This window comes from Xiphophorus hellerii, chromosome 10 (assembly GCF_003331165.1).
Source record: "Xiphophorus hellerii strain 12219 chromosome 10, Xiphophorus_hellerii-4.1, whole genome shotgun sequence".
Classification (NCBI taxonomy): domain Eukaryota; kingdom Metazoa; phylum Chordata; class Actinopteri; order Cyprinodontiformes; family Poeciliidae; genus Xiphophorus; species Xiphophorus hellerii.
This window is the reverse complement of record NC_045681.1, coordinates 6378498-6403574: the sequence shown is the minus strand read 5'-3', so window position 1 is coordinate 6403574 and position 25077 is coordinate 6378498. Positions and strand designations below refer to the sequence as shown.

Below are 25077 nucleotides of genomic sequence, written 5' to 3'. Positions count from 1 at the left end.
CTAATTCTGATTCTTCTTTCAGAAATTAAGTGAATGACAAGCGTGCCTAAATTCTGGGAGCAAAGTTGGACAATTTTTTTTTTTGTAAGTTCTTTTTTTAAGATAAAAAAATATACTGATCTTAAAAATTATATAAATTATACTGCTACACAGACACACCTGTAATTTCTGGTTAAGTGAGACTTCTTGTTTTTACACCAGTTTCAATCCGTAATGTTATTTTCTACCAGCTGACTCAAGTTAACCATTTCAAGGTTAAGAAGAATAAATAGATATTTTGAAGTAGATATTGTCAAAGGAAACACAATACCCTATTCTAGCACATGTAATTACCTACTCTATTGGTTTCACTGTATGTTGGAAGCATGTTTCTTGTCGATAAATTATTTATTTTTTGTTTTTGTCTTAAAAATAGCTGAATTTGCAGATAGTTATATATTTTTAACTGTGAGTACATACATTTTAATATGTAGTCAGATTTTATGATTAGTCACTCAGCAGGTGAGTGATCTTTTCATCAAATACTTTTTATTTTTACTTGAATAAAAAAAATTTAAGTCCTGCTACGTTTAAAAGTTGAGTACAAATTTTGACTACTCTACTCACTTCCGTCAGCAAGACAATTAAATTAAAAAGAAAATAAATATTGAATGGATTGTGACACGTTATTGGAATCTGTAATGCCACATTGTGACCAGTAGATGGCAGCACTTCGCTGAACAACCAACTTGTGAAAACAGAGGAAGAGATCTTATTCACCGTAAACAACAATAAGGAAGTGCTTAATATAGAGTTGATGTTTCAGGGATTTTATGTTTTCTTTTACAATATATACTTTACAGGATGAATTAGTATTAAGATAACAGCTGCTACTTTCCATAGTTGATAGTGATTATATCTCCTTCTTGCCTGCTGAGTCGAAGCTAACGGGAAAGCTAACCCAGGTAGCAATCTCTGATGTTTACGTTTAGGTTCGGTACGGGTCCTGCTTTTCCCCTCCTCATCTTCTTATTTTCTCGTCTCTTTTAGATCAGTGATGGAGGCCTCCAAGTCTTCCAGCACCACCATGCAGGTGAGCTTCGTGTGTCAGCGGTGCAGCCAGCCGCTCAAGCTGGACACCTCCTTCAACGTGCTGGACCGAGTCACCATCCAGGAGCTCATCGGTATTATTCTGCGCAGTTTACTGTTAATCCGAGGTAATTCAGCTCGGTTATGATGGAGTCACAGTGGGAGCTATTTCTCCTCCCGCAGCTCCGGTGGTCACGGTGACTCCCAGCAGCAAACAGGCGGACAGCGGCGGAGGGGAAGCGGCACCTGAGGTGGGTTACAGCTCGGAAAAGGAAGTGTGGGTTTGATTTTATCCCCCTTTACTCTGATGCCCGCAACTTTTGAATGCACATTAAAATAAAGCCCAGTGCAATCAAACTGCCTTCAGAAGTCGGCATAATTAATAAATATAACCCATTTGTGTGTAATTTATCGATCCACCCATCGTCTACATCTTATTTTATTATGAATCAAAATCCCAAATGTTCAACATTTCATGGAGTTCTGTTTAATCCACCAGCTGAAAATGGGAACAGTACTGCACAACTGCAGGCCTACAGCCATCAAAATTGACAGGCCGTGCAGGGAGAGTATTAATTAGCTCTGAGGGAGCTGTGTAGTGCAACTGCTCAGGTGGGAGAATCTGCTGAGTGGGCAATTATTAGTGCATTCCTCAAACCTGGTCCTTCTGCAGATTATAAAAAAAGAAAGGTAATGGTAAAAAGCACACTAGGCTGAAATTATTAATTGGATGAATCATGATGAACTGATTTATTTCAATAATTATCAACTTATTTAGCAGTTAATAAATCGTTAACAGGAGTGTACAGATCCAGAAAAAGGTCAATTGCTGAAAAAACAACAGTCAGAGCAGTGATTAAGTTAAATTGTACAAAAATATACATACATTTTAAATTTAAGATAAAAAAAAATTACAACCCCTGTCTAAACATTTACCCATAATTCCTCAAGTGATGGTTTGAACTTCATCTCATTCAAATTCTGTAAAAGAAAATAATTTTCTATTATATACCTTTTGGTGTCCAATTATTAATTGGTTAATCCAAAACATAGTCAACAGAGCAGCCCTACACTGTATACTACAGAAAGAGCTTTTCACACATCGATATTGTAAGTAATTTTTTCACTAAAGAAATGCTGTTATTGCATTCACAAGCAATAAAATGAAAAGTTTCTTATTTAAAAATGTGATTGAATTAGTTATTTATTTGCACCTTTTAATGCATTAAATGCTGAAGTGGTTTAATGAAAAATCTGCAGAATGTGCCTTTTTATCAGATTAATTGATTAATCATCAGAATAATTAAATACTGAAATAATATTTGGTTGCAGCTCTACATGAGGATAAAAAGCTTGGATTTCTGTAGAAGAAATCTAATCTTATTAGAATCAAACTTTCTTTTTTAGATGCTGAATTTATAACACTGAATTTTTATTTGCATGTCTGGGTCTCTCTGTTTAGATGGATTAATAACACAACAAAAATATAACCCATCACTAAACTATTCTGCCATGATTTTGTTTTAAATTGGTTTAATTTGGAGTTGTTTTCTTCAAGGAGACGTTTGTGGAAAACAAACAAGATGGCGTGTCGAGAAAGTACATCCCTCCTGCACGGTGAGTTGATTTTTAACCAGCTCTGCTTAAAGTACGGAAAATATTCAGACCCCTTTAAATTTCGCTAAAATCAAAAAACGTTTATATTAATTCTCATGAATGTACCCTCAGCATTTTATATTTCACTTTTTCTTTTTTAATACATTTGGAAAAATTTCTACATTTCTGTCTTTTTCTGTCAACATGGGACGCTGAGTGAACATTCATGAGAAATATGAACTTTTTTGATTTCAGCAAATGGCAGCAGTGAAACGAAGAGTGAAAGATTTAAAGCAGGGGTGTCCAAAGTCGGTCCTGGAGGGCCGGCATCCTGCATGTTTTAGTTCTCTCCCTGGTTTAACGTACCTGCCTCAAATGATGGCTCGTTAGAAGACCTAAAGGTTGTTGGTACCACCAGGGAGAGAACTAAAACGTGCAGGATGCCGGCCCTCCAGGACCGACTTTGGGCACCACTGATTTAAAGGGTGTGTGAATACTTTCTGTACTCACTCTGGTGTCCTGAAAGGCGACAAATCAGTGAAGTTTCTCCTCTCCAGGATGATGTCAACGGAGAGCGCCAACAGTTTCACGCTGATCGGGGACGCTTCGGACGGTGGAACCATGGAAAATCTCAGTCGGAGATTGAAGGTGATATTTTTAGTTTGGTTACTTCTCCTGGGACAAGAAAGATGCTGTTTGTGTGTAAATCAAGGAATAATATGACTTATAGTGTTTCATTCTTATCCTTTATTTATCATTTATTCTGGCATCTACTTTTATTTATTTATTCTTTGTTTGCTTACCTCCTTTTTTTTTTCTTCCCTCCCTCTCTGCTTTTTTCCAAAATATCTGTGACGCTAGATTAATTAGAGAATAGAAAAATAATTCAAATTAGAAAATAACTGCTGAGATTAAAAGAAAAAAGCATATCCTAATTCACATATTAATCAGCTACATTTTTGTTGAGACACCAATTGACTATGTTCTGTTTTGTTTTGAATGTACCCTTTTTAATGCATACCTACATGTTTGTTTGTTAGTTTGTTCTCCTTGTTTGGTTATTTGATTTCTATTGATATTATTTATTCTATTTGAAAAAGAAAAATCAAGGCATCTTTTTGCTTCTGACCTGCTCAGGTGACCAGCGACCTGTTCGACATTATGTCCGGCCAAACGGATGTGGATCACCCCCTGTGTGAGGAATGCACCGACACTCTGCTGGATCACCTGGACACGCAGCTCAACATCACAGAGAACGAGTGCCAGAACTACAAGTGAGCCGGTTTAAGCCAGCAGGACATTTTCAGAGGATGTACGGAGGGGGAGGTTTGACCCGTTAACAAAGTGCCGATCCGTCTCCAGGCAGTGTCTGGAGCTTCTGTCCAACCTGCAGGTGGAGGAAGAGGAGACCCTGCTGGCAGAGCTGCAGCAGCTGAAAAACGAGGAGGAGACGCTGGTGCAGGAGCTAGAGGCCGTGGAGGAGCAGCGGGCTGCTGTGGCCAAAGATCTGGCGCAGAGCAGGATTCAGGCTCAGCAGCTGGACACCGAGGAGCTCCAGTAAGGAGACCCAGACGGGGCTTTTATAGCAGGAATGAGTTTTGTTCCCAATATTTTTATCAGAGCCAATCAAGCAAATTATAAATTATTACACACAGACTAAGTGTACACCTATTAGTATATTTAACTTTATATTATAATATTTAACTTTATGATTTAATAGTATATGTGTCAAGGCCCGGGGGCCAAATGTGGCCCGCTGTAGTTTTTTATGTGGCCCTCCAGATTCCAAATTACGCCAATAACTCCCTCCAGGTTTTCAACAAATCTGAAAAAACTACTAATCTACAAATTCACACATTTTTTCTCCCAAACTTTGGGTTTAAGTGACTGCTGCCTGAGCCTTCCTTGATGTCAAGTAATAGCGTGTGATCGATATGGCGATTTAATTAAAAAAGTCATGTTTAACATCATACATTAGCACAAATATCCTAAAAATTCCTCACAAATATTTTTAAATTAGGACCGCAAATCATGATCACTGATCATCGCAATCTATCATTTTGATTGCAAAAAACACAAAAAATAATCACAACATCCTGGTTGGACTGTTCAGTGGGAAAATATGTTCAATATTATTTAATTTTAAGAAACACTGAATACTGAAACAACTATGTATTGGTATTTTAACTATTTAATGGGTTTGACACCCCTGAAATAGTGCATAAGAAATTACAATGCACTAGTTTCAGCTCTTTTTTGTTGCTTTTTCAAGAACACTTTTAATTACTTAATAAAAATAGTCCATGTTTCTAGGGATGCAATTAACAATTGTTAAGACTAAAATGAACATTGTTCTATTATTCTATGAACTACTGACAACATGTCTCTGAAATTCCAAGCAAAAGTTTAGTATTTATTTGCAGAAAATGAGAAATGGTCAAAATAACAAGAAAGATGCAGAGCTTTCAGAGCTCAAATAATGCAGAGAAAACAAGTTCATGTTTATGTAGAAACACCAATATTAATGTTTTAATTCAGGAAGAGTTCAGAAATCAATATTTGGAGAAATAATCAGGTTTTCAATGGAGTTCAGTGCAGTGGGTTCTTCGTTTTTTTCAGAGCTCTATTGACATATAAAGAAGTTTTTTTTTAATTCTAAAATACTTTTTTTGTGTGTGCAGTTATGATTTAATTACTGATCTGACTGTTCTTTCAGCAAATTGCCATTTTTTGAATTTACATACGTAACAATTAGTTAATGATTAATCAGTTATTTAACAATTAATCAGTTAGTTAACGATTAATCGGTTTACTAAATTGGTGAACAATAATATAAATAATCAATTAATTATGATTAATCCAATCAATACTTTCAGCTCTACACATTTCACAACATTTAAACCACAGATTTCAATGGCTTTTGCTCAGATTTAGGGGTATCAGAGTGAAAGGGGGCAGAACCTCCCAATGAAATCCACTGAAGTTCAGTGTCTAACAGCCCTCTGTGCTCCATGCTACCAGGTACCAAAAGGAGTACAGCGAGTTCAAACGGCAGCAGCTGGAGCTGGACGACGAGCTGAAGAGCGTCGACAACCAGATGCGTTACTGCCAGATTCAGCTGGATCGACTCAAGAAGACAAACGTTTTCAACGCAACGTTTCATATCTGGTACACACAGATCAGTTTGTACCCAGAAATATTTCTGTGCCGGCTGAAAATAACAGACCTGCCCTGATTGTTCCCAGGCACAGCGGCCAGTTTGGCACCATCAACAACTTCCGACTGGGCCGGCTTCCCAGCGTTCCTGTGGAGTGGAACGAGATCAACGCGGCCTGGGGGCAGACGGTGCTGCTGCTGCACGCTCTGGCCAACAAAATGGGGCTGAGATTCCAGAGGTAAACATAGTTTGATCTCTTCAATTCAAATATGCTTTAAAGTTTGGCTGAATTTAGATGAAATAATCCCCCAGATATCGACTCGTCCCGTATGGAAACCATTCGTACTTGGAGTCACTGACTGACAAGTCAAAGGTAAGGCGTAAAGATGTCCTCTTCATAAAGCTGATTTGTAATAATTAATCTGAATTGTTGATTGGTTTCTGTTGTTTTGCGTCCAGGAGCTCCCGTTGTACTGCTCGGGTGGCCTGAGGTTCTTCTGGGACAATAAGTTTGATCACGCCATGGTGGCCTTCCTGGACTGCGTCCAGCAGTTCAAAGAGGAGGTGGAGAAGGGAGACACCGGCTTCTGCCTCCCGTACAGGTCAGACGGGTAGTAACTAGTTACATTTACTCAATTACATTTACTTGAGTCACTTTAAAAAAAAAAATTACTTCTAGGTGTATTTTTATTATGCTGCACTATTGAGTAACTTTATTATGAAGCATTTCTACCCTTGAGTAAAATTTCTGGGTTTTCTACCCACTGGATGAAAAACAAACATGTTTTAACCCCAAATTCGCCAGATGCAGACACACCTGCAGTTTTTGTTAAAGTTTCATAAGTTTTTTATTAAAAGAAACTTATTTGGAAATATTTTATTATGCCTGATTTTGATCATTTTTATTACTTACATGAATTATTGTTATTTTTGTCTTTAAAATACCAAAATTTCCACTGAACTTTATATTTTCCTCCATCTGATGATACAGTTACTCAGTACTCGTGTAGAACTTTTACTAAATAGATTTTTACTATTTTTGAACGGCTACTTTTTACTTTTATGTGAGTAAAATAAAAATTTAAGTAGTGCTACTTTTTCTTGACTACAATTTTTGGGTAATCTGCCCATCTCTGAATATGGAGTGTATTTGTAGTAAAACTGCAAGTACTTCAAGTTTAAATTCTGATTTAAACCATTTTTATGTATATATTTAGAAGGAGGCAGCTTTCAGAATAAATTGATTTATTATTGTTTTGATGCAATATGCAGCCAGAATCCAAATCTGATGGATTCATGGTATTTAGGCCAACAAGATAATTTAGATTTGTATTGAAATGCCTTATAAGACTTCCATAATGAACAATTAATAAATTAATAATCGCATAATAAAATAAAATGAACTCAATAACTTACATTAATATTTTTTGAAAGGCAATTTTGTTTAGAGATGACATAATACATTTTTATTTATGTATGCTTCTGTTTCATTTTTTTGTTATTGCATTTTTGTTCTGTATATTTAAAATATTTTCCACTTCCAGAGTGTAGTGTTCCTTACAAAATTAAAAGTTACTGGTCTTTGAAAGAACTATTAATATTAGTATACCTTTGTCAATGTTACTTGAAAACGGTCTCAAAACAACAATATTATTATTATTATTATCATTTATTGCAATAATTACTGGGACAGTATTTGAATTGTGAATGTGAATATGTTTGAAATATGTGTTTTATAATTTTCAATGGTTTCCAATGAGACCTGACTGTTAAATTACAGAGAATATAAAGCCTTTGACAAATTAGTATTTATAATTTCTAATCGCAAATCTATTTTTGAAGCCCAGTGTCTTTTTTCAGGAACTAACTTCTATATTTCTGCTCACAAATGTTTGATTTAGGAACGGTTTTGTGGTTTTGAGTCCTAGATGTTTGCCTAAATTTAGTTTTTTTTTTTTTTTTTTTTTTAGGATGGATGTGGAGAAGGGAAAGATTGAAGACACGGGCGGCAGCGGAGGCTCCTACTCCATCAAAACCCAGTTTAACTCTGAGGAGCAGTGGACCAAGGCGCTGAAGTTTATGCTCACCAACCTGAAGTGGGGCCTGGCCTGGGTCACATCGCAGTTCTACAACAGATAAACTAATTCACACTGACTCTGCACAAACCACAGGCTACCAATGGGATGGATTTCTAACCAGTTAAAGCCTGAGTTGAGAATTTCATGGATTTCTGGTTCAAACTTGTTGGTCCACTGTGGAGTAATTTAAGCTTTGCACATCTGTAGAAATGCCATTTTGTGTGTTTTTTGTTATATTTCCTTCACCAGTAAATGTTTGGCATTCTCTGAGAAGATCGTTTTGCATCAGAAGAAACGTTTCGCTTCTTTATAAGACTGCGCTAAGAAGCAAGACGAATAAACAACAATCCACCCACTGCAATCCCACTTTCAGATCAGTAGGAGGTATTTCAAGAATTATCGCTTTAAATGTTCTTATATTTCATCACAATATGTTAGTATATTATTTGCTGTTTGAGTTTTCCATTATGAGAATTGGTTAATAAAATCCGTAACCTCTGGAAATCAAATTTCTGCTTTCTTCAAACGTTTTCATGGCATTTATGTTAGAGCTAAACACAAATTACAGTGCTTTGGAGGACGTATTTGCCCTCTTGTGCTTTGTAACACACATTTAATATCAAACCAATATTAATCTCAAAGAATTAAAATAAGTATTTCATTCATTAAGGGAGAAATGTAATCCAGACCAACCCGGCTTAAAGTGAAAAACACAGTTGTTAAATCATTAATTAAATGTGATTAACCACATTTTGTTGGTTAAACTTTTCACAGATTTCTTGCCCTAAAAATACTATGGATGCCAGATATATATTAATAAGTTAAATCTAAAGTTGATCTTATCAATTTAATTATTAATAAGCGAAACTTGAGTTTTCTCTTGTATCAAGAGGACCGACCGTATTTCTATAACATTAGAGGGCTAATTTTTTATATGAATTACAAACAAATTGTACTAAAAACTGACCAAATATGCCGAAAATAGACATTAATAAAATATAACAAAGCGGGAACCTTATCAGGTTGCAAATCTTCTGTCATCCCCTGCGCCTTTTTGTCAATCTTTCGTAGCACATCAGTATTTTTTAAAATAAGTTGTCGCTGCTACGTCATACAGCTTGATTAAGGGGAAACTTTAGGAGCTTGTCGAGTGTTTATATATCGAAACAGAACCGCATAAAGTTCATTGAGCTCTGTTTGGACCGCTCATCTTTCCCGTTCTGGAATGACCCCGCCGCCATCTTTGTTTCTCTTTCAATAGCTCCGCTTAAGAACGAGCAGCGGCGCCCTCTACTGGATGGCGGCCAAACTACAACACTAAAATAAGGTTTAGGACGTTACTTAATCGATTGGAATATTAATCTAATAAACCGCTAATCGACAGTCAATTGTAAATAGTGTTTTTCATCCCTATTTTATATGTTTGACTAAAATATCGCATCTAGTTTAGTGTTAAATATCTTTTTAAATCATGTTTTTGTGGAACAAACACTTTCAGCTAGGTGAATTTGACTCCTGTCAACATTTTTGGTGAGTGAAATAAGACACCATAACCACATGATAACCAAATACTTTTTAATGATCTCATTAATTATTTCAGTTGAGTCGCAACTCACAACACTCACCCAGAGTCAACCTGCCCCTCCAGTTTAAGGTTAGCAACATTAGGAGGGGGAATCTAATGGAAAAATATGGACTTCATTAAAATAAAAAGCTGACTTCAAGTACAGTTACAGAAAATAGGTCAAAACTAATCACTCTCTCCAGAATTAGCTCTCTTCTGTTTCAAGTCATGAATTAATCTTCAGCGATTTCAAGTCAACAAGACTGCTTTAATTCTCAGTAGTCATCCTTACAGGTATATTTGAAACTGACCATTAAAGATATGATTGACAGTTTGATAGATTTCAAGCAGTATGGGGTAAGACATTATAAATTATTAACTTCTGTAAACTATCCTGAGTATGACCATGTGACTTCCCACATGTCATACATCGAAGTGAGTCAATTGTGCAAAACTTTCCAAATGCTCTTTATTTTAGCATGAACAAAGTCCCTTTGTGTAAGACAGGGTTTATGTTAGTGCATGCATATCTGCAAATCTTTGGGTTCTACCGAGCCCACAGCTGGAGGCTTGGGTCCTGCACGTTTGGACCAGTTGGAGGTCCCATCCTCCAGTCCCGCTCCATTCATAGTTTTGGGGTCCCCTCTTTCCTCTGCTCCACATAAACACGACTGTGTAACGTCTCCGTAGTCCTCTGGGTTTCCCGCTTCGTTCTTCATGCTAACTTGAGTTGGAGGCACTGCTGCTGTAGCAGCTGGAGGTGGAGGGACTGGGCAGCAGCGACGTCGTGTTGCTGCCCAGGGCTTTACGAATGTTGGGCATCAGGAAGGGGTCGCTGGCCAACTGCAGCACGTCCACGCGGTCCTCCTTGTGGTACGCCAAGCAACGGCGAATAAAAGCCTAGAAACGAGCCAATAGAGAGGAAATACAAGGATCACCAACATTCATCTGGTGGCTTCAGTACCACAGAGACGCCAACATTTTTACACATTTTGTCAGAAAGCTAGACTTTAGTGAAATAAAGCTCAGCTTTATTTCACTAAAGCTAGAAATATTCTAGCTTTTCACTAAAAAGCTAGAATATTGCAAAAAGACTAGACTAATGCAAAAAAATTGCATTAGTTTGCAAAAACTGAAAGAGGTTAAAAAAGATAAAGAAAAGGGAATAAAGAAAGAATAGAAAAAGAAAGAAACCAAAAAGGAGACAGAAAAATAAAGAAAAAGAGAAATCAATAAAAAGTCAAATAAAAAGACACAGAAAGAGGAAGAAAAATGAAGTAGATGGAAAAGAAAGAAAAGGAAAGAAGAGAAAGAAAAAAGAGAAACAAAGAAAGGAGAAAAAAACAAAAGAAACAAAAAAGAAAGATGGAAAACAAAGGGAAAGAAAGAAGACAGAAAAGATGGAAAGGGTAGAAAAAAAGAAAAAGAGGAAGGAAAAACACTAAATAAAAGACTGTAGACAATAGGAAGACAGACAGAGACAGGAAGGAAGGAAAGGAGGGAAAAGAGGGAGCAAAAGATGGGGAAGGGAAGGACAGAAGGATGGACGGATGGATGGATGGAAGGATGGAGGGATGGATGGAGTTTGGACGGAGCTTTGACCCATGAACTCCAACCAAAGCGTGTCAAACCTTTGCTTCTGTGGTGACGACGGGCTTTGGGGGGAATTGCACTTCAGTAGCTTTCAGAATGGTGTTTTCTTGGAGGATGTCCTGCTGGGACTGGTTGTGACCAAACGGCTGTGAAAAGGCAAAACGCAGCCGGTTAGAAGGTGAAATGAAACCTCACTAATCCATCAGGTGACGCTGATCAGCGGTTACCTTCCGTCCGTATAAGATCTGGTAGAAGATGACGCCTACTGACCAAACGTCGACCTTGTTGGATATTTTTGGAGGGTCTTCCCCCATTACAAAGCACTCAGGTGGTAAATACCTGCAAGGTTCAGTCACAACTTCAACTGTCTGCAATGTGGTCAGAGATAAAACAGTAATTAACTCTTTAAGTTGTTAAATTTTGGTTTGAGTGTTTACCAGTAGGTCCCTGCTCCTTGTGAAGTCAGATCCATGCCATCAGCAGAGCTGTCGTCGTCCACAATCTTAGACAGGCCGAAGTCGGTGATCTTTATCTCCCCGCACGCCGTGCCGTTAACCAACAGGATGTTCCCTGAAAACGCAAAAATAATTAGTCATTACAAACAAATCTGAGCATTTAATGAAAATAAGCTGACGGGTTTAAAAACTATGTGCAGCTGGAAGGTCTTCAAGTATCCAATGGTGTTCCACAAGGCTCTGATCTTGGTCCCTTTCTTTATATAATACACACTAACAGTTTAGATAAAATGAAAATCAGTTGAAGGGTTTAAAACCATTTGTCTGGCTGGTCAGTGTGTGCACAAGTGAAAGGTCTCATTTTTATGCTGATGACAGTGTCTTATTTTGTGCTGCCAAAACAGTAAAAAGGGCTTTTTAAAAGTTAAAACATATTTCAAGGAATTAATTTCCAAAAGTTTGAGATTATTTTTTGTTTTTGTTTTTTGGTGGAAATTTGTAAAATTAAATTTTTTTGCACTTGAATAAAATAAACGTGAAACTTTGTGTTTCCCATTTTAGCCTCACTAACATAATCTATAATAAAGAAGGAACATTTTAAAGCTGTAAAAAATGAACATTACAAAGATGGCTTAACTTAGAAATGAGTTTTAAAAAATTATAAAAATGTAAAACTATGTTAGGTCAACTTGTAAAAAAAATCTTAAGTAGTTTATGGCAACTTGTAAAATTTCTCTTAATCATTTTTAGTTTAATCTAATTGCTGAAGTCAAGTAAGTCAACTAATCGAAGTTGCAACAATATCCTTTTTTAAATGTTGTGAACGTTTTTTAAGACCTTTATTAATCAGTTTGTAAATAAGGAACTTCGTTGGAAATGCTTTGACTGATATCAAGTTTCGTTTTAGTCTTTTTTTTATGGGTGTGTGTGCACCATATTATCCATGCTGTATTATAACTGCATTTTGATGTCGGTAGTTTTATGATTTGCTGTTGCCGTTTTTGCCCAAGTTTCTAATTTTTAAATCTCAATGTGACAAACCTGGTTAAATAAAGGTTAAAAACAAACAGAGCTTAATGAAAACATACCAGGCTTGAGGTCGTAGTGGATGATGGGAGGCCGAATCTGGTTGAGATACTTGAGGGCGTTGACGAGCTGCATGATGATGGAGCGTCCCTCCTTCTCCGTCATCGACTTATTCTGCTTCAAGTAGAAATCCAGATCGTTGCCGCCGCAGTACTCCAGCACCGTGCAGAACCTGGCAACATTCAAAACAACAAGCACTTTCGTTCTAATTAATGATTTCCAGACAAAACTAGCAGAAGGACGAAGAACTGTTAATCATTGTTAGTTGTAGCTATGCAAATCTTTTAAAACTGAAGCATTTAATAAGTTTATCAGCAGAATATTTCTTTAGGAACTTACGAATCTCTGTCGATTGAGAAATAGTCATAGAGTTTGACTATTCTAGGATGGTCGAGTTCTTTGTGGATCCTGTATTCTCTACAGGCGTGTCTGCAAACAGATAAAGGTTATTAAAAATGAAATATTTTCATTGAGTTGGAATCAAAAATGTTTTTATGGATTTAAACTCACCTGTGGTAGTTTTGCTTCTTCTCCTCTCTCCAGTTCTTGTTGAGCTGATGGATTTTGATGGCTACATATCTCTGTTCTGTTAAATCAAACGCCTGAAAACGAAAACTTTTACTTATTTACCAACATTAGAGGATCGTATTATTATTCAACAGCTGTTTAAATGATTACATTTTAGCCCAACATTAAGCTGACCTCTAGATTTTCCTCCAGCTTACTCAATAATATAAATGGAGACACAGAGCAAATGGAGAAATAACACAAAGAGCTTCTGCTTACTTTAAAAACTTCACTGAAACCTCCTCTTCCTAATAAACGTAAAAGCAGGTATCGATCATTCAGTGTGGGATGGTCTCTAAATCTGCAGAGAGAAAAAATTAATTTCACAATTCATTTTATGATTTTTTGCAATAAAAATCAAAAATTTTCTGGTGCTTCTTTAGAAATATTTACATTAAATTTGCAATAAAATGCATGGATTTGCTCTTTAAGACAGACTTCGGACACAGCTTTTTTAAAAAAACAAACAATATAATTTAAATATCATTAAACTGGGATAATACATACTGCGAGTTATCCTCATTGTGGATTCTCTTGAGCTCCCGAATGTGCAAATTTCTAACCCTCTCCAGCTGTTCCAGCTCTGTTTGGATCTCTGCTTCTTCCTACAAATCAATCACAGAGACATCTCTCCTCTTTTTCTCAAATGAAACCTGCAGCTCTGACACCGAACTGGAGGAAGGTGAGAGAAAAGCACCTTTTTTAAACGGCCTATTCGAAGTTTGAAAATCTCCTCTTGTTCCCGATACGCAGCCAGCGACAACCTGGATGAGACAGGATCGGAAAACTCAGATTAGAGGGATTAAAAATAAAAACCTCAGGCTTTGTGTTACAGTTTGTTGCACTAATATTGTATTTTATTACAAACTGAATAAACAAGGAGCATGTTGACATATTTACACCCTTATATTTTTGCATTTTGACATGTCACAACTATAAAGGTTTATAGTTAGATGCTTTCCATCTAACATGAACCATTTTCCAGAAAAGAGTCAAACTCGTGAGTGTCCAGATGTACAAAACGGGTAGATAAAAACTTCTAAACACTTGACAAAAATGTGATTTGACAAGTTATTGCTTCATTCAAATGCAAGCCACACTTTTCAGATATATTTTATGTCGGTCAATCGCATAAAATCCGAATAAAACACATTGTAGTTTATGATTTTACCGTCATGACATGTGGAAAATTTTCAAGCATTTTCAAGGATTTCAAGCACCAGTATGAACCCTGCAAGGCGCATGAACTCATTTGAGAATTGTTTAAGAAATGAGAAATGTCGTTTTTTGTGCGTACGTTTCATTCTCCTGGCCGTTGTTTCTGCTCTTCCGCTTGTTCTGCTCCATGTTTGGTGGAGGCATCTGGACCACTGGAGGCTTCCTCTTTCCCAGCAGCTTCCTCTGCCTCTCGATGTCCTCCCGCTGCGAGTTGATTTGCTCCTGCTGCCTAAAACACAGAAAAAATAACAAAATGCTGTCAACACCTTTACTCTTCTGTCTGCAGGGTAAACGCTACGTGTCTGTAAGCAAATAATCTAGGTTGTTACAGTTAACCAAGACTAACAAAATGACAAAAACTGAAAATGAGAAAACATTTATGTGAACTGACATAAATAAAAACAGCAATTTAATACGGGAAAATTACAACAAACTGGAACTATATTGTGCGTTATTCAAACAAACTAAAACATACTGAAATTATAGATATAATATTAGTTTTCATGTTTATTTATATATTTTTTAGCCTTTCAATTAGATTTTTTTCCCCCCACTCAACCAATTTGTGTCAGCTGTCAGCAAATTACAGCAGAAAAGCGGCAGCAAAATTTGGGAGAAATTATTCAATTATTGTTGTTGAAGAATAACTGGTTATATTTTTTGAGAATTGTGCCTTTGGTGTACGATAATTGATAATCAAACCTTTTTGAATTCTGCATCTAAAAATTCACCGAAGTATGTAAAAAAATTTAACTGCTACCGTAACTAATAAAAACTAAACAGAAACCAAATATTTAACTAATAAAAACTAAACAGAAACCAAATATTTAACTAATAAAAACTAAACAGAAACCAAATATTTAACTAATAAAAACTGACAAACAAAAAGTCACAATGAAATAAAACTAAACTATAATGAAAAACCCCAAACCATCATAATCCTGTAAATAATCAAATAAATGTTAAGATAAAGTGAGTTAAATAATGTCCATTCTAATAATTAAAATTTTTTGAAGCGCAATTTTATTTAGAGCGACATCATAATCCAATTTATTTATAGCTTCAGTTGTGTGTGGGTTTTATTTCTGCTTTAATTTTGAATATTTAAAATATGTCCCAGTCCCAGCGTTGTGTTTATCCGTCTTAAGAGATAAAACTTGCATTAATATGGTTGAAAATGGTTCTAAAACAACATTATTTATTATTTATTATATTATTTAATATTATTATTTATTATTGTTATTGCAGTAATTACAGGAGCAAGTTATCATCCAGTAAAATGTTTACTGACTTGATGAGTTTCTGGAAGGCGTATCCGTCGGTCCATTGCTCCGTGAAGGACGCTCCGTGGCGAACGGTGGTGAAGTGACCCAAACGCAGGCGATCCTGCATGCTCTTGTCCCTGCAAGCCATTTTCTCCCTCTTTGACTTTAGGAACAGTAAACAAAAGGATGAAGAACTTAAAAATGTAATTAAATGTTTGTAGTAGAATTTAAAAATTCAGCACACGCTAACCTGCTCAATTAGCAGCTGCTGGCTTATTTTCACACATTTGTTCAGCCGCTCCTTGTAGCGCTCAAGAATCTTCTGCTGCTCATCGACCTGACGCCTCAGGTCACAGTTAGACTGCAAAGACAAACCAGACAAAAAATATATATTTTTACGAAGAGATGCATCATTTATCATAAAAAACCTGGTACAAAACTCTTGTAAATCTAGAAATCCTTCAAACTTGTAAAGTTGTATTTAGAGCAGGAAGTATTTAAATATCTCACCCTCACCAGGTCGTCTATCCTCCCTTCGGTCCTCTTCAGGTCAGAGTTCTTGACCTTTTCTATTGCTTTCAGTTTCAGCAGCGTCAGATTTGACTGAAAAAGTAAGCACATAAAAATCTCCTTCCTAAATAATAAGGCTACACTTTAAATCATAAAAGTACAAAACTGGATGTCGTTTACATTAAATGTGAGTAGCAGTGATGAGGTTTCTCTGTTCTGACAATTAAATACGTCACTATGATCATTTTAAAATAAACTACAACATAATGTTTTGACTCCGTCAATCAAAATATTCAAAAATGAAAAAATATGGTGCTAAAATGTTACTTTTATTTTCTGCATTGTTTGCAGTTTTGTAAAAAAGAAAAGGAAAAATACATGCTGTTATAAATTCTGCTTCAAAACCAAACTTTTTCCAGAAAAAGGCCGTGCATTTGTCTCTTGCAACTTAATTGTTAGCAAAAATATAAACAAAATAATAGCTAAAAATTTCTTACAACATAGATGTGAACAAAAGTTCACTTAATCTGATCTTAAAAGTTTCAAAAATGGTTAAGAAATAATTTTAATAAAACTCTAGTCATCACACCGAATTTTTTTTTTTTTTTTCAAAATTAATTGAAGGGTAGAAAAGTTATCAAATTAATCAAAACAATTTCAAATACAAAAATTAGTTAATCTGGTTCCAAACTAAATTAAGTATATTCTAACTTGCATAAATATTTACAAAATCTGAGAATAAATGGCCATAACAAGTTCACTAAATAAAAATACAGAAGAAAACGACAAATGTTTGAGTTTGGGAGTGAATAAAATTATTTACCTGGATTGCTTTGTGTGAACAGGAAGTTGTAGGAGCCGTCTTAAAGGAGCTGCAGGAAGAGGAGTCGGTGTGGGCGGAGCCAATGGACGAAGGGCTGCCATTCTGAAAGCACAGAAGCAATTAAAGGTGCCATCAAATAAAACTATTAACTATCAAATTATTATACTGTTATCATATTACTTGAAAATGGTCTCAAAACAACAATATTATTGTCTATCGCGATAATTTCTGGGACAATTTATCGTCCAGCAATATTATCGTAACAAGCCTGACAATAATTGTGTCACAGCAATTACTGCCCCACAAACACAAACAACGCATTTCAAAAACATTCCCATTTGTAATACACAATAAAAAAAGGAGTGATTTTTATCACTAAACTGCGAATCGTAATTGGATTTTTTTCTAATTTATTTGTATTTATTGGTAATTTTTTTGAACAAAGAGTAGCGAAAATAGTAAAATATCCAGCTTGACAATAAGGGCAGTTTTGGGGGGGAATTTAAAGATAAATTAAATTTATCTTGACAAAATAGAAATATAAATTCTTACCATGATAACAGATTTATCACAATAAATACAATAAATGCCCACTCCTATATGTCTATGATAATTTGTTGCTTGGCAGGTAAAAAGAAAGAAATCCACAATAAAATAATTTTGCATTTTTAGCTAAAAGAAAAAAAGAAATCCTTGCACCTTAGTGCTTTCAACTTCCAGTGAAACAGTTTGGACATCAAAAAAAGAAAAAAGGAAATCAGAGAAAGACGAAGCTAAAAAGAGATGATGAGGAGCAGAGCAGACTTAAGATGGACGCCAGTTCTCACCGGAGGATAAGACAGAGAGCACTGTGAAGAGGAGCGCAGCAGCAAATGGACGCTTCGCGCAGGACTGGCGCCAGAGCCGCTGCTACCAGCAAACTGGGTGAGGGGCAATTTGGAGAAGGGAACCAAATCAAGAGAAAGGGAAGAATAGTAATTCAGTAAAAGACAAATAAAGAATTTCCCTACACAAGCATGAAGTTCAGACAGGAAAGCTTGAAGGAGAGTTGAAGTAAGTTACACATGATATAACTGGACTCACCTCAAAATAATCATTTAGCTTTTGCCCTTTTCCCTTTCCTACAATCAATCAGAAAATGCACAAAGAAAATTAAACAATTCGATTATTATTTTTTTTATTTAGAACATGATGGCAGTATAAAATAACAGACATAAACAAGAAATACAAGAGACATTTTTTGTAGTTATAGTAATCTTAACATGTTTGAAGAGGAGCAGGAACAAGTAACTCCTACCCCATAAACTCGTACTACGTTTTCAGATGTAAAATAAAAGTTACACAAATTAATAGTAAGAATTTTACACAGTATAGACATATACTGCAATATATTTAAGTCTAAATAAATACATACATTATTTACTACAACATTTTACCCTTATTGGCCGAAAAGGTGTCGCCGACGACACCTTTTTACAAGCCAACTTCGTGGTACCGCAACTCTGCGAAACTTTGTGCTATCTGAAAAATTCCAACAATTTCTGAAAGGGGAGATGTTACGCTTTCCAGCCAACAACGGGTTATTACGGTAATTTCACTCCCGTCATTGCAGGGAGCATCTTTTTCTTTGGTTAACTCTGATGAAATACACTTTTAATAGACGGTAATTTGTAAATAATTGCTAGAAACTGAAAGCTCCAGCTGTTATGGAGAAATGGGCAAAAATATTTACTCAGGACATTTAAAGAACTTTATACAATTAAAATAAGCAAAAAATATTCAGGTGGAAATTTGAAACTTTGGCCTTGAAAGCTTAACAACTTCTTGACGCTGACATAATTAAATCTAACAGCTGCAGTGAAAAGCTCAGGTTTGAGATGTTTTTGACTTTATATTTAAAGTCTAAAGTTACGCAAACATGTGATTCATTTCAGTTAAATATCTCAAATTATTTTGATGTTTTGTTAGGAAGCAGGTTGGGCGTACCTTGGCTGCTGCTGTCGAAGATGTCGCCTTTTCTTTTCTTGCTTCTCCCATTGGCCTTTCTCTCCAGAGACTGAAACAAGCAAAAACCAGCTTCTATTCTTAAGTGTTTTAAGAAATAAATAGCCAATTTATACCTGCACTAACTATCCGAACACTTTGAAAAACAAAAAATTAAAGTGAGATTGACTTACTTAAACAAAAAGTTAAACATGTTCTTCACTTAATGCAGTGGTTCCCAAAGTGTGGGGCGCGCCACCTAGTGGGGCGCAGTGCCATTACAGGGGGGTGAGGAAAGCGGTATGGATGAATGAAAAAAAAAAACAGTTACACAAAAGTGTTTCACTGTAAAGATGGTTTGTAGTGTGTTTTGTTGCAACCTGAAGTGTGAAATAAACTTCAGTGGAGCTTGAAAACAAAATATGTGTATAGATTTAAGTCTGGTTGAACGATCTGTGTGCCCAGTTGATTTCTTTTTCTTTTTTGGGGGGGATTTTATTGTGATCCATAGGGAGGCCCAGGAGAAAGTCTTTGGAAACCACCGACTTAATGCAAACATATAACTGTAATAAATATATTCTTATAGAAAAAAAGCTAGTTACAACTTAAAAAGACAATAAAAAAAGCATTAAATAATTTTTTCCCAACCAACCTCTGGTTCCTTGTCACTCAGAGACCCAGTGCTGCACTGAGACTGGTTTGATGATTCGCTGTTGGCAGAAGTCTGCAACAAACAGAAACAAAAGACATGATCTCCTGCTTTGACATATGCTATAAATAAATCTAAATATTGAAATCTGAGAGGTTAAAATACATCTTAGAGATGATTGGAGACCTTTTCCTGACAAGATTATTTGGAAAATTGACTCAGATTCAATTCATTCCTCAAAACAGTAATAAAAAACATTTTTGGACGTTTTAGTCAGAAACTAAAACTAATGTTTTAGGAAATTCCAGTGAAATTTCAGTGCCATGGAGTCAAAAATTTTGTTTTCGTGTAGGTAGAGAAGCTAGTGCAAATTCTTGAACCAATTAGCCTTGTCACAAGGCACAAGTATGACTAAATTCATTCACTCATTTCTCAACTTGAAACCCTGAGTTTTTCCACAAATACATCTCAGGATTAGCTGAATCAAATAATGGTTGCTTTTTGTTTCCCGAAGAGTGGAAATAGAAGTAGTCTCGAGCCATAATAGCCAACATTTGCATCATATCATGCACCCGGCTTGAGCTGTGGTACCATTTCAGTGTCACTTGTGTCTAGAGAAACAAAGAGCTGCTGGCCGGCGTCCATGTCAGCCAACACAAAGCTCTTCTTGTTTTACCTTTAGCCCAGTAAAACAGACCGTTCTGCTCAAGAGGAATCCCTGAACGCAGAACAGAGAGGACTTTCAAACCTTTCTAAACTCGAACAGAAACATCATTCTGTTACACTTTAGGATTACTGTCTACTTCAAGACTATGCCATACATGCTGGGTGAAAAACTGATGAATAAATTTACCTTCGTTGTAAATTTTTTAAAAAGCAGCTGTATTTCCAAGTTCATTTTGAATTTAAGTCAAATGTTAAGACGTCTTTCCAAAGAGAATTTCCGTTTTGGACAAGAGGTGAGGAGAGTAACCACAAATGGTACTCAAGTATGAAGAGTAACACTTCTTCAACTTTTCTAGAAGCCTGGTTGGTTTGGTTGTGTTGGGTTAGTTTGTTTCGTTGAGTTGGTTGGGTGGTTGGTCTGGTTTTTCTGGGCTAGTTGGTTGGTTTGTTTCATTGAGTTGGTAGATTTGGTTTGGTTTTGATGAGTTGGTTGGTTGGTTTGGTTTTGTTGAGTTGGTAGATTTGGTTTGGTTTTGTTGAGTTGGTTGGTTGGTTGGTTTGGTTGAGTTGGTTGGTTTGGTTTGGTTGAGTTGGTTGGGTTTGGTTGAGTTGGTTGGTTGGTTTGGTTGAGTTGGTTGGTTGGTTTTGTTGAGTTGGTTGGATGGATTGGTTTTGTTGCGGCTGTTTGATTTTATTGGGCGGGTTGGTTGGCTGCTTGGGTTTTGTTTTGTTAGGTTGGTTGGTTTTGTTGGATAAAGATTCAGTTTTCACATGAATATTTAATCTATTAATGGGGTAAAATCTATTATAACCAATCTGGTCCTGTACAAAAAACTAATTGGCCCCTAAACCCTTTAACCAAGTTTGACATCCTTGGCAACAACAACTTTCATCAACAATTTGTGTTAACTGACTGTAGCTGTTTTTCCATTGACCACTTAATTGCACAAACTGGAATTACAAAAATAAGTTTGTTAAATGGAAATACCCCAATTAAAAAGAAAAAAGAAGGAAAGTTAGGACAAGGTGGTTTTCAGCTGTCTCAAAATTAGAGTATTTCACAAAACTGCAAATGGAAACACTTTTTCAGATCGCACGAGTCACATGATCAACAGCCGGATGTTACAACTGGCAGAAAAGGGCAACTTTGTATTGTCAGACAGGTTCTATTTTTTGGGGTATCTAATTTTAGGGTAGTAAAACCCCAACCAAAATCTGTTGGTAGGGCTAGCAGTTGGTTTGATAAGTTTTGTTCCCTTAATAAAAGAAATAATTTTAAATTGATTAGGTTGTCTTTATGTGACATTAAAATTAATTTATTGATCTGAAATATTTAAGTGAGACAAAAATCTTGAAGGGGCAACAGTGTATACCAACCTTGGCAACACCAACTCCGGTGAATCGAGCCTCGAGAAGTTCCTGCCGACGTGGGTCGAGGCTGAGACTCTGGCCCTGAAGTCCTTCCATCATGCCTAGAGAACAAAACCAGTGAGGAAAAATTACAACTTAGCCGGGTTGGGTTGGTGTCACAAGAACCAACAAAGACATTCTGTCCCACTCGAGCAACAAAAGATAAAATTCCTTACAGTCAAATGGTTCACCTGGGGCTAAATTAGATTAGCAAATATCACAGGTAGTTAAAGCATGATTGTTTTATTACTACATGGAAAATTTCTAATAAAAAAAACATCTTGGAAGATCGGCGACTCCTGTGGAGTTTTTTGGCACGGATAATTATGGATTACAGCTAATTAAAGCCCAAAATTCAGTTTGTTAGGTAATCAGAGTAGACCTGTCACAATTATGAGTTTGGCTGGATGATAAATTAGCCCAGAAGTTATTGTGATACATGATAATATGGTTGTTTTGAGACCATTTTCAAGTACTATCATGGTAATGACATAATAATGTAAGAATACATTCTTAAAGACAAATAAACCTTAAATTCTCATGAATATTTAACAGTGGAACTGGAAAACATTTTAAATAACCAACTTAAACAAACAATAGAAATAAATAAAATGGATTATAAAATTTCTGTAAATAAAATTGTCCTTCAAAAATAGGGTTAGTTCAGCACCAGACTGAAGACTTTTGACACTGTTTTTGGTAGAAAGGAAGAAAGAAAAAAGCAAAAAAAGAAAGACTGAAAAGAAAAAAATTAATTATGCAAAAGAAAATTGTTTAACTCATTTTAATTTATCATGCAATTAAAAATGTATTCCTTATTGTGACAAGTCCAAATAAGAGCTCAACAAGAAGACAACAAAAAAAGATTTTCAGTGTAGAAATGTTAGTAATGGCCAAGCAATGTCCTTCCCAAAAATAATTAAGACTTTTGACTTGACAGTTGTACTGCTCTGTCTTCTCAAACCCCAGTATGTCGTGCTCATTCTGAGCCTGGTTCTGGTTCTGATGGAGGTTTGTTCCGGTTAAAGGGGAGTTTTTCCTCTCTACTGTCGCTACTTGCATTCTTGGTATGAGGGATTGCTGCAAAGTCAGCAACGCAAGCAACGTTGCTAAAATGCAAGTCAGTGACTCGAGGCAATCTGCTGACAGAAAACTTCAGGTAACTATATCATGAACTGAACTTAATTGGAATGTATTTGATTGAATAGACTTTATTTTGTAAATTTTCTCATGAAAACATGTTCAAACAAACCGACTATCTATAGTGCATACACTAAATAACACATGGAGATAGTTTTCTATAGGCAGAGATTTCTGTTTTAATGATTATTGGTCTTATGTTATATTTTAGTTTCCTGAAAAACATAATTCTACATTTTAATTATTGTAGTTGTAAGCAATAGAATAAATAAAACACATACAATTAATGAGTTTATTAATACAGCCTACACCAATTAGCAATTGCTTTTTAAATAAAATTAAACATTTTAATTTAATTGTAATTATTAAAATAAAACTTTTCAGTCATTTTCTAATTTATTTAGATTAACCTGGATAACAAAAAGCAACAGAGGATTTTTTTTTTACATTTACATCCTTGAAAATGTGTTTGTATTTTATATTGTTAATATTAAAATCCAAAATTAATAAAATGTTCTATAAAAAGCATCGAAAGACCTACTATCAGACAGGACATTGCAAAATAAATGTTAGCAAAAATACCAATAGATATTACATTAAATCAATATGTTTATTGAATAAACGGAAGAAAATACCTGTAATGATTCAAACTGCATTGAAATAAATTCTTACTTTTAGAAAGAATTTTTAACAATATGATTTATGACAGTTTGGGGCGTTAAACCGTGTTTAACGTAAATACTTATTAAAATATTTAACCAGTTTCACGGAAATCTACTCAAAAGAAGTCAGATTAAAAACGGTCGACGTCCCTGACCAACCACCGGATTGAGATTACCTAACCCGTCCAATGTTGGCCGTGCTAATGAACATTTTACCCTACAGTTTATTTACCAAAAACAAAACTGTAGCTCACCAAAAGGGCTGTCATAATGGAATAAACACCAGAAACAAATAGCAATAGCAGCACAAAATGAGAGTGATTAGCAAGGATAGCGAAGTTATCTAGCGAGCTAAGGTTAATATTAGCTAGGACGAAGGTCTCACCTGGAAAACCTTTAGCAGTTTTCACAGTCAGATACGGTCCTATAAAAGATGTGGTCCGTCCATTTCAGAGACAGCAAACTCATCAACAGCTCCCCGGTCCAAGCACCCGATATAACTCTGTTTGAACTGGGATATCCATTTATAATTAAGTCAAATTTGAGGAGACACTTGTTAGCTTAGCTAATGCTAGCTACACAAAGCGGTGCGGCTCGCTCCTGCCGGTGTCATCCGGACGGAAGGCCGTGATCCTCGGGTTTTCCTCGTCTGAGTCGGTGGCCCTGCGTGGGCAGGCCGGGAGCTGTCAGTGCTCTGAATCCCCTTAAACAAGTGTTGTCACATTTCTGCCTCGGTTGATCTAATCTTTTGGCATCATCGAGCGTCTAAAGCGGCAAGAGTCGGTGTGTTTAAATCCATCGTTTTTTCCTAATGACTAAAGATCACAACCTTCAGTATCACCAAGGCCGCACAGGAGCTCCAGAGGAAACTGACACTGATGTTTCCCAAGCCGAGTGCTGGTTTGATGTAACCTCCACCCCGATTTACAATGCACACGGTGATCAAGGCTGAAACTGGGAGGATAAGAAACCTTTACAAGGACCCAGACCTCCAGGGGGTTTGTGCAAGCAAACCTTATCATTTAGGATGCATCAAATCACTTTAATGACATTATCTCTCTCTGGTCACATTGTTTTTGCGCAGAGTTATTTCTGACCCAGCTAAAAATGAAAATGCATTTGTTTTGCATTTCTTTAATTTAACATGGCAAACATTAAATGGCATATTTTCAGTTCAGACGTTTAAGGTAATTTTTCTTTTTGTGTGGAATTCAGTGAACTGATTTTAGATGCACAGACCTGACTGTGATGGTCTTTTATCGTATCGTTTATCATTTATTGTGATAAATTTCCTGGTATGATAATTCTGATTTATTCCAATTATTGATGTTGAAGAGCTCTCAAAACTGTCCGTATTATTGGGATTGTTAGTTTTACTATTTTCTCCTCTGTTTGTTCAATGAAAATATCAATAAATATTTGACAATATGATTAAATGCAGTCACTGTGTGCAGTTTAGTGATATAAATCACACTTTTTGGTGCGTAACCAGTGTTATAAAGAAGCATTTTACTAATGGGAACATTTTTCTAGAGCAATATTTGTGTTTGCAGGGCTTTGATCGCTTAGCTAAAATGGAGGTAATAA

The 25077-nt window shown here is 35.9% G+C and overlaps 3 protein-coding genes and 1 long non-coding RNA gene across 7 annotated transcripts in view; 2 read left to right on the top strand and 2 right to left on the bottom strand.

The window, feature by feature from the left end:
* Positions 1 to 1075, bottom strand: part of LOC116726713 (breast cancer type 1 susceptibility protein homolog) — a 45817-nt gene extending 44742 nt beyond the window's left edge. For both annotated transcript variants that reach the window (XM_032573545.1, XM_032573544.1), the window contains exon 1: positions 966 to 1075. The gene's annotated coding sequence lies outside the window, so the exon portion shown is untranslated. The remainder of the gene's footprint in view (positions 1 to 965) is intronic.
* Positions 715 to 8408, top strand: becn1 (beclin 1, autophagy related). Of its 2 annotated transcripts, none has more exons than XM_032573585.1 (12): positions 715 to 944; positions 1030 to 1163; positions 1252 to 1319; positions 2630 to 2685; positions 3222 to 3312; positions 3802 to 3938; positions 4027 to 4221; positions 5686 to 5832; positions 5910 to 6059; positions 6134 to 6194; positions 6281 to 6423; positions 7792 to 8408. In XM_032573585.1, exons 2-12 carry the CDS (start codon positions 1037 to 1039, stop codon positions 7958 to 7960), a joined length of 1344 nt encoding a protein of 447 aa, XP_032429476.1. In that variant the 5' UTR covers positions 715 to 944; positions 1030 to 1036; the 3' UTR covers positions 7961 to 8408. The 2 variants fall into 2 exon arrangements, with proteins under 2 accessions (XP_032429476.1, XP_032429475.1); XM_032573584.1 differs by having other exon boundaries at positions 2627 to 2685.
* Positions 8409 to 9453: 1045 nt separating this feature from the next.
* LOC116726722 (serine/threonine-protein kinase tousled-like 2) lies at positions 9454 to 24459 on the bottom strand. Of its 2 annotated transcripts, XM_032573568.1 has the most exons (21): positions 23876 to 24459; positions 21656 to 21750; positions 19616 to 19687; positions 18967 to 19036; positions 18064 to 18101; positions 17808 to 17900; positions 16981 to 17082; positions 16158 to 16250; positions 15898 to 16008; positions 15674 to 15810; positions 14462 to 14611; positions 13862 to 13928; positions 13672 to 13769; positions 13384 to 13465; positions 13108 to 13199; positions 12937 to 13026; positions 12600 to 12769; positions 11494 to 11626; positions 11284 to 11395; positions 11095 to 11202; positions 9454 to 10363 (listed from the first exon to the last, which is right to left on the bottom strand). In XM_032573568.1, the coding sequence occupies exons 2-21, from the start codon at positions 21746 to 21748 to the stop codon at positions 10184 to 10186; spliced, it is 2091 nt and encodes a 696-aa protein (XP_032429459.1). In that variant the 5' UTR covers positions 21749 to 21750; positions 23876 to 24459; the 3' UTR covers positions 9454 to 10183. The 2 variants fall into 2 exon arrangements, with proteins under 2 accessions (XP_032429459.1, XP_032429460.1); XM_032573569.1 differs by lacking the exon at positions 17808 to 17900 and having other exon boundaries at positions 23876 to 24457.
* Positions 10370 to 10605, top strand: LOC116726740 (uncharacterized). The gene is made up of 2 exons (XR_004340654.1): positions 10370 to 10476; positions 10513 to 10605. It is a non-coding gene; the product is annotated as an uncharacterized LOC116726740 (long non-coding RNA).
* Positions 24460 to 25077: the final 618 nt, after the last annotated feature.

Bases quoted from the DNA above. Each gene is read 5' to 3' on its own strand.
- LOC116726722 (XM_032573568.1), bottom strand. From the start codon at position 21,748: ATGATGGAAGGACTTCAGGGCCAGAGTCTCAGCCTCGACCCACGTCGG. The intron at 14,612-15,673 runs GTCAGTAAACAT...TCTGTGTTTTAG, and splicing joins GCCTTCCAGAAACTCATCAA to GCAGCAGGAGCAAATCAACT. The intron at 11,627-12,599 runs GTATGTTTTCAT...TTGCGTTTTCAG, and splicing joins CCACTACGACCTCAAGCCTG to GGAACATCCTGTTGGTTAAC.
- becn1 (XM_032573584.1), top strand. From the start codon at position 1,037: ATGGAGGCCTCCAAGTCTTCCAGCACCACCATGCAGGTGAGCTTCGTG. The intron at 1,320-2,626 runs GTGGGTTACAGC...GTTTTCTTCAAG, and splicing joins GAGGGGAAGCGGCACCTGAG to GAGACGTTTGTGGAAAACAA. The intron at 2,686-3,221 runs GTGAGTTGATTT...TCTCCTCTCCAG, and splicing joins AAGTACATCCCTCCTGCACG to GATGATGTCAACGGAGAGCG.